This window comes from Dipodomys ordii, unplaced genomic scaffold, assembly GCF_000151885.1.
Source record: "Dipodomys ordii isolate 6190 unplaced genomic scaffold, Dord_2.0 Scaffold61, whole genome shotgun sequence".
NCBI classification, from domain to species: domain Eukaryota; kingdom Metazoa; phylum Chordata; class Mammalia; order Rodentia; family Heteromyidae; genus Dipodomys; species Dipodomys ordii.
The window spans coordinates 2,432,902-2,441,919 of record NW_012267277.1 but is presented as its reverse complement, the minus strand read 5'-3'; the positions used below and the strand labels follow the sequence as shown (position 1 = coordinate 2,441,919).

The window sequence follows — 9,018 nt, the reverse complement described above, 5'->3', positions numbered from 1 at the left end:
CCTATGACTTTTATCTCCAGTTAACTACCAGAAAACTGGAAGTGGTGCTGTGGCTCAAAGTGGTATAGTATCAGCCCTGAGTGAAAGAGCTCAAGGACAGCACTTAGATCCGAGTTCAAACCCCAGGACTCACAGAGAGAAAGGGGTGGGGTGGGGGGGAAGGGAAGGGTGGGTTATGGAGAACAGTTAAGAGTGTCTTGCTTTGATGATGTTCTTTGAAGTGCTCACTTCCATATGCTTTCTCATTATAACTGTTATGCCAGAAAGAATACTTTAAAACAATATCAGCTGTGTCTTCAAAAGCAGAGACATCAAGGGCTGGCAGATTAGGTGCTGATTATCAAAGAGTTCAGTCCTTTTATACTGTTCCCTATAGAGTATGCTGAACTACCCTTTGAATGTAGAAATTATCCATGCCACAGTTACATAGAGATATGATATAGCACTATAGAACTTTAGTTACTTACTAAATAGATAAGGGTGAAAAGCCAAAGTTGTGCAAGCTATCATTAAGTGGATAAAATAAGAGAATGATTAGAGCTATCATCACAGTTTATCAATGTAGATCTAATGCTGTTAGAGAATATTTAAGTGATTCCACAATTAAAAACCCCACCACTATCTTGAACATGAGCAGATGGCTCATTGATTGTCTAAAGTAAAATGTTACTATGCAGTTAATCTAAAATTTGCCATAAATCAGGAGTAGAATATTTATATCCTAGGATAACACACTTGATGCTATGTAATAACCTTGACACACTTACAGAATCATAATTAGTGGCCCCTTCTGGAGCTCTGATGAAGACTACAATTTGGTGCATTTTCTATATGTTTTAAGAGTCTTGGAAAGCCGTAGGAAGTAAAATAGCTCTGCTATAACTTTTGTTAGAGCTCAACTACTGATTTCATACAGTTTGGCAAAGGGTCAGGCAAGGAACCTTTAATATGTTCTTTATTAACAGTAGTCAAAATTGAATTTAATGGAAGGCTGGGTGCCAGTGGCTCACACCTGTAATCCTAGCTACTCAGGAGGCTGAGCTCTGGGGATTATGGTTCAAAGCCAACCTGGGCAGGAAAGTTCATGAGACTCTTATCTCCAATAAACCATCAGAAAACCAGAAGTGGTGCTGTGACTCAAGTGGTAGAGCACTAGCCTTGAGCTGATGAGCTCAGGGACAGTGCTCAGGCCCAGAGTTCAAACCCCATGACTGACAAAAAATAAAAATAAATAAAAATGGATTTCTGGTTCCAGGACCCTGTTCTACCAATATTCTATACTGTACTGAAAGTCTATACTTTGCTTATACTTTCAGTAAACTTGCCATTTTACATAAAACCCAAATGAACTTTTTTTGGTCAATCATGGGGCTTGAAACTTGAGGCTGAGATGCTGTCCCTGAGCTTTTTTGTTCAAGGCTAGCAATCTGCCACAGCTCCATTCCTGGTTTTCTGATGGTTCATTGGAAGTGAGAGTGTCATGGACTTTCCTGCCCAGGCTGGCTTTGAACCATGATCCTCAGATCTCAGCCTCCTGAGTAGCTATGATTTTTACAGGGATGAGCACCTGGCACCTGGTTTAAATGATTTTTAGTAGCTTCTCCAATGTAGTATTTTAATCTGTATTTCAAAGAATATTAAGATATTTAGATTTAAGAGTTTTACATATACACCATTAAAAATGAGTAATGGATTAGGGTGGGGTGATAAATATGCAAGGGATGATCATCAAGACTCACTGTACACATAAATGGATAGGTTAATTTCCAAAACTGTTGTGCAACCACTTAAAGACAGAAATAAAAAAAATGAAAGACTAGGCACATATACATATATAAATATTAATGTATATTTATTATGTAAAATACACAGGTTATAAGCTTACAAGTACATTTTCTTTTTCTCAAACAGATAAACAATCAGATCTTATATGGGAGAAGTCATCAGAATGCCTCTGCCATTATTAAGACTGCCCCATCCAAGGTCAAGCTGGTTTTCATCAGGTAAGGTAGATTGTCTCCTCTGGGGAATGTTACTGTTTGTATAAGATTAAGTTATTTTTAGTTTGTCTAACAGAGTCACTGACTTTTTTAAAATATATTTTCCTATTTGAGAGTCATTTTTGAGTCTAGTAAAGAAATAGCAATAAAAAACAAATTAAATACTTCCCTTTGTAACTGTCACGTTAAAAAATACCAGTTGTTTTGACAGTGAAGATTTTCTTATTTGTTTTTCTGTGTCATGATAGAATTGATATTTAAGTCTTCCTTCCTAAATCTGATTATCCTCTACATAAATACTGTGGAACCTCTAGCTTTTCCTGTCCTTATTGATTGGTATCTATGCTCACTCATTAATTTCTTTACCAAAAAACTAGCAGCTGAATGGATTCCAGGAATTTTAGTAACTTCAGCTTCTCCCTCTCCCTCTTTCTCCTTCTTCCTTCTTCTTCCTCCTCTCTTCTCCTTTTCCTTCTTCTTTCTTCATCTCCTTCTCCTTCTCCTTTTTCTTCTTTCTTCTCCTCATCCTCTTGTTCCCCCTCCTCCCCTGGGGTCTGAACTCAGCCTGAACTCCCTGCCTGAGCTTTTTACTCGAGACCAGTAATGTACTAATCTACCACTTCTGCACAGCTTTACTTCTGGCTTTTTTTTTCCTTGGTGGTGGTGATAATTAATTGGAGATAAGAGTCTCATAGACATTCCTGCCTGGGCTGCTTTTAACCCTAATCCTCAGATCTTAGCCTCCTGAGTAGCAATGATTACAGACGTGAGCCACCATTTTTTTTTCAGTAACTTTATCTTAAGAATGTTAGTGAGAGCTGGGCAGGACTGTAGCTCTGTGATTGAACACTTACCTATCATGAGCTTGATCTTGTTTTGATTCCTAGTGCTATGGCAGAAGTAAGGGGTACTGTTGAGAGATCAAGCGTAGAGTTGGTGTCAGATCTGCTGTGGGTTGGGCTTCCACATACACCCAAACCTCACCTGCCAGTTGACTGAGTCCTTATAGGACAAGTGAGTTGGAGGTGGGAATCCTTATTTTTTGTAGCTGTGGTTGCAATATCTGATGTGGAGTGAAGTGGCTTCATTTTCAGTCCAGGTAGATTTTAAGCTTGCCTTTCTAGTTTATTCCTCTTACTCCAAATGAGGAAAGCTTCTTCTCATATGTCTTTATGTGTTAAGAACTCCTTTGGGTTGTAGTCCACAGAAGCCATGGGTTCAGGCTTGAAGGCATCATATAAAGTTGTGTGAGAAGTCCAGGAGAAGATGTTGGTGGTGTTGCCATGCTTACAGCATGGTCTGAGTGTCTCCTCAAAGTTCATGTGTTAGATGCTTGGTCCTCAGAGTGGTGATGTTAAGAGGAAATGGGGAGAGCACAGGACCTCCAGGCTCTGTGCAGGAACTGCCATTGTGCAGTTAAATTAAATGGGTGATGCTGAAAAGGCAAGATTAGAAGTATGTATGCCATGTGATCCTGGAGAACAAAGGTGAGCAGAGCACTGGGTCTCCTCTCCATGGTCTGTTTAGGCAGAAGCCAGGTTAGGCTGTTGCATTCTTACATAGAACAAGAACAGAGGCATTGGCCAGGTATCAATATCTTACACTTATAATCCTCGCCTCTCAGGAGGTTGAGATCTGAGGATTGTGGTTCATTGTCAGCCTGGGTAGGAAAGTCTGTAAGGCTGCAATTAACACCCCTTCTCCCCACCCCCCAAAAAAAAAGCCAGAAGTGGAACTGTGGACACACACACACACACACACACACACACACACAGACACACACAGACACAGACACACACACACACCAAGCCTTGAATGAAAAAGCCAAGTGAGAGTGTGAGGCCCCGAGTTCAAGCCCCAGTACCATCAGAAAAACCAAAAACAAAATGATAACAGCAAAAAAGAACAGGAGCATCATGGGCATCATGAAGGGAGAAGATACACCCAAAAAGTGTGTCCTTGGAGCAAAAGTGACCTTAGTTGGCATGAAAATGGGAGAAAGAAAGATGCTGGTAGCTCATACCTGTAACCAGGCCTTGGGAGACTAGAATGTGAGGGTCGCAGTTCAAAGCCAGCCCAAGCAAGAAAGTCTATGATACTCTTATCTCCACTAAACTACCAAAAATGCCAGAAGTTCAGCTGTGGCTTAAGTGGTAGAGTGCTAGGGTTGAACAAAAGAAGCTCAGGGACCGTACTCAGGCCCTGAGGCCAAGCCTCAGGAATGGCACAAAAAGAAAAAGAAAAAGAAAAAAGGAAGGAAGAAAGAGCAGACTTACTAGGTTTTCTCAAAAAAGCTACTAGGAGCTATAATAAGCTCACCTTTTTATGGATCTATTACATGTGGTTTTGACTAAGTGTTGTCAAATAAAACAATTTAAAATATCAAAAGAAAATTTAAAAGCAGACATTTAAAGTTCCCTCATGCACATTATACAGGTCAGGAAGCTATCAGTCCTATGTTATTGTCACTTGAATAATCTGCTGTTTTCTTGCCCTTAATTTTGTGAAAATCAGCCGCTCTAAAAGCAAATGGAGCCCAAAAAGCAAGATGAAAGTTAATGTGTTTATCTGATAAAGTGAACATTGACATTTGTTGGGAGGAGGCCATCTCTTTAGCAGAACGCAAGCATTGTGGTGGGGAAAATGAATGAAGCATCTGCAGAACAGTACCAAGCTCTACATCCTGAGCATGCACTACTTTTCCTCAACAGAACGCTTCTGGGAACCACATACTGGTGTATCAAGGGGCTCCTGTAATAGCTAGTCTTACATACTGCCAAACAATAATGTCTCAGGGTATTTTGGTGTGTTTAATTGATCTCATATATTGGAATTTAAATCATAAATGGGCTGATAGAATAGTTGTGGTAGATAATACTGATTTTAAGAAAAATCAGCTTGGAATGAAATGAATATAGTCTTTTTATTTTAAATAGTAACTTCAGTTCAGTCAATATCATTATTTCTCTTTCTAAAGGCCTAGACTTAACTGTTAAATTCAACTTTTCACTAACATGGGTAATGCCATCTCAGAACCTACTAAAGACTGGATTTGTATGACTAGTTATTTGGATATGGGATTGGGTTTTGTGTGTGTGTGTGTGTGTGTGTGTGTGTACGTGTGTACGTGTGTACGTGTGTACGTGTGTATGTGTGTACCCATACTGGGATTGGAACTCCAGGCCCATACTTCCACTTAATTTTTTTGCTCCTATTTAAGCCACAGCTCCATTTCCAGCTTTTTTTTGCTGGAATTGGAGATAATCGACATATCTGCCTATGCTTGCTTTGATAATTGAAATCCTAAGATCTCAGCCTCCTGAGTAGGTAAGATTAGAAGCATGAGCCACAAGTGCTGGGCATCCATGGATATGTTTAAATAATAGGGAAATCCCCTAACTGTCTAAGAGCCCAGAAGAACTCACCTGTGTTTCTATTTCTGATGATTAGACTGTTGTAAAGGTGGTAGCTGATTAGGAAGCAATTGTAAAGATACTGTACAGAGGGGTTACAGTTACATGAGTAAGGTAATGAGTACATTTCCTATCAGTCCTGGAACTTGAACTCAGGGCTTGGTGCTTCCTTAGTCTCTTGGTGCTCACAGCTAGCACTTTATAGTAGAGCCACAGTGCCACTGCCATATTTTTCTGAATAGTTTATTGGAAATAAGAGTCTTATGGACTTTTCTACCTGGGCTGGCTTTGAACTGCGATCCTCAGAGCTCAACCTACAGGTACCTAGGATTAAAGACATGAGCCATCAGCGCCTGCTTATTTTTTATTCTTGAATAGGCCCTTTAAATTCCTTGTATCTAAGGTGCTGCCTTTTTACTTATTGGAAGTCATTTGAGTATTTTTAAGGGTATAAAATTATATAAAGAATAGTTAACAATGCTCAACAGGAGAAAAAAGACGTGATATCTATAAGAGTTGGAACCTAGTGGAAGTTGACAGATCACTGGGGCCCTGCCCTCAGAAATGAATTAAGGTGTTTTTAGGGACCCTAAGTTAATCCATTGAAAGCAAGTTGTTATAAAACAGCAAACCAAACCTGGGACTGGGTGTAGGTCAGCCGTAGAGTGCTTGTCAGCATGTGTAAATCTTTGGGTTCCATCCTTAACACCATAAAAAGGGGAAGAAAAAGAAAAGGACAAATAAGAAAAATGAGCCTGGTTTTGTGAATCGTGAATCATGAATCACTCTATGGCTTCCTGTCTCTCCACGTGATCCCCCTCTCTCTCGTACACACTCCCATGGTGAGGCCATCTGTCCTGGGCCATTGCCAGAGACCATACCATGCTGTTTGGACAGCCAGCCTTCAAAACTGTGAGCTAAACAAACCCCTTTGTAAGTCACCCAGCTTTAGATGTTTTATTGTAATAATGGACAAGCACTTCAGTGTGTTTAGTACATGGTGTTAGCTGTGGTTGCCAGTGCTGTTATTAACGTTCCTATGACCTCTTCAGCATTTGAGGGACCTTTGTTTCCCAGGTCTGAGCCACCCTGGGGTTAGCTTGTGTTTGCAGGATTGAACCCAGGTTCTTGCATTTGCTAGAAACAGCAAAAAGAAAATCTAATAGGGTCCAGGGGGAAGTCATAAAGTATTTAAGAATTAGAACCCTCCTATTTCAATAAAGGAATTTTAAATGATTTAAAGGTGTGTTGTATATAGAAAAGAATGCCAAGTAGAATTTCACTAATAATAGTACACTATCGCTTTAATGTCTGATTATTTTAATTTGCTTTTTTTCCAGAAGAGTGTAAAATTAAGAATTTGATACATAAATTAAATGGCTTTATGCATGATGGATGCTGCTGAATGCTTATTTACTAAAGCGATTTAAGCAATTTAGAAGTAGTAATGTACATTCAAAATATTTAATTGTGAACTGTCTTGGTCCAATCAGGTTGTTCTAACAAAACACATTGTAATGTAGTTAGAATGATGGAAGAGGAATCATAATCAAGATGCATTGTAGATGTAACTGGGTTATTAAAATGAAGCCCCTCCCCATTGTACAACTCATTGTAATACTCATTTAAAAACAAAAAGGAAAAAAAGATGAAAAGGAAGAGTCACTCTCCCCCATGTACTTTGGCATACAATTCCAAAATGTTTTATTGAATTGCGAAAGGAAAAATAATGGGCAAATCCTGCCTAAAATATCACTTCCCTATCAGCAGCTTCTTTGTTTGAACATTGATCTGATAGTCTAACAAGGAATAGAACATTATTTAATTAAGGACTATATAAAGAAACGAATACATGTCAATAAAATATACTGGATTTTGTCAGGATAAAGCACTATTAGTGTAAGAAGTAAAGCACTTCAAGAAAGCAAAAACAAAAGCACTTGATTGCTTATTGGGTGGGCATACATGGAGATACAATGGCAAATTCATATCCTCTTTAACATGTGCTGGTAAGCATGGCCAGTGGGGTAATTCTGCCCCAATTGCTTCCTCTTCATACATGGTCACTGGGGACAAAATGGTAGGCTTGTCCTGTTCACTTGGTGTCCTTAGAGTTACATGTTGTCCAACACTTCATCTTCTTTGACTGATTGTCTAGCTCATTACTCAGGTACATCCTTTAATCTCTTCTTTATATATTGAAACTTTTCAGCTATTGTTATAAGAACTTTTTTTTGCCTTTTTTGCCTATTTTGGAGCCAAATCCTGAAAGAATTAAAAATTAATTTGTTATAAACTCTCAGGAAGCTAATACTTTGAATGTATTAGGTATTAGCACCAGACATATGATTATTCATTTTTTCCTAGTACTAGACTTTGAACTCAAGGCCTTGCATTTGCCAGGCAAATGCCATGCCTCTTGAGCTACTCCTCCAGTCTGTTTTGTGTTATTTATAGTTTTGAGATAGAGTCTTACTTTATGCTTGAGCCAGTCTGGACTCCAGTCCTTCTATTTGTATGTCACTGGACATGTGCCATCACAGTTGGCCATTGTACTTCTCTTGGAGCTTGGAGTAACAGAAATGTACCACTGCCATTACCCACCCATTGATCAAACTTTTTTTGTCCAGGCTGACTTCAGATTTTTTTAGGGGGGGAGGGGAGGAAGGGGTGTTGGTCCTGGGGCTTGAACTCAGAGCTTAGGCTCTGTCCCTGAGTTCTTTTGCTCAAGGCTAGTTGGTGCTCTACCACTTTGAGCCACAGCACTTCTGTTAATTGTAGATAAGAGTTTCACGAACATTCCTGCCCGGGATGGCTTTGAACTGTGATCCCTAGATCTCAGCCTCCTGAGTAGCTAGGATTATAAACATGAACCACCAGTGTTTGACCTGGCTTCAAATTTTGATCCTTCTATCACCTCCTAAATAACAAGGAAATTACAGGTGCCCTGCTGTGATTATACTTCTATATACGTGTACTGTATTGTGTTACCTTCAAAATTAGTTTCTATTAGTTTTATTTCTTAATAGTTAGGACTTCTATTTGGTAAAAAGTTCCTTCATTCGTTGAAATGATTCATTTTTGGTGCCTTTCCATTATACAGAAATTAATGGCTCTTATGTTTTAACAGCTCTTTCTCAAATTTATTGACGACTGAAATAAGGATGGGAACTGGCCACGGGTTTTGGAGTGTGATTAGCAGTAATCACAAAAAGCTGTTAAAATAGACTGCAGGCAACATTTTAATTAACTAGGACCTCAAGTTTATAGTGAGGGACGTTTGTGTGATCATGTCCTTGTCATGTTCTCTTAACGCTTGTATTTATGCACATTCTAATTGATTTGTAATTTGCAAGGGTTCTGTAGGTTATTAGTGCAAATTAACAAGTTGCTGGTTTATATATATATATATATATATATATATATATATTTAAACAGGAACATTTCCCTTTTTCTTTTCATGTGATTAGGCTTTAGACAGTCCTATAAATTGTATCCCTAAGCATAAAGACTAAATTTAGCGTAAGCTAAATTATCCAACTCTGCATCATCAAGATGGATATTGCAGTTGGGGTGTGTGCAGTATATGGCACATTCAGTCCTGT

General features: G+C 38.9%; 1 protein-coding gene across 1 annotated transcript in view; it reads left to right on the top strand.

Annotated features, from left to right (window-relative positions):
• Positions 1–9,018, top strand: part of Inadl (InaD-like (Drosophila)) — a 291,743-nt gene that overhangs the window by 172,992 nt on the left and 109,733 nt on the right. Inside the window, exon 27 of the mRNA XM_013022201.1 lies at positions 1,912–2,003. Coding sequence (XP_012877655.1) covers positions 1,912–2,003 — 92 coding nt within the window. The remainder of the gene's footprint in view (positions 1–1,911; positions 2,004–9,018) is intronic.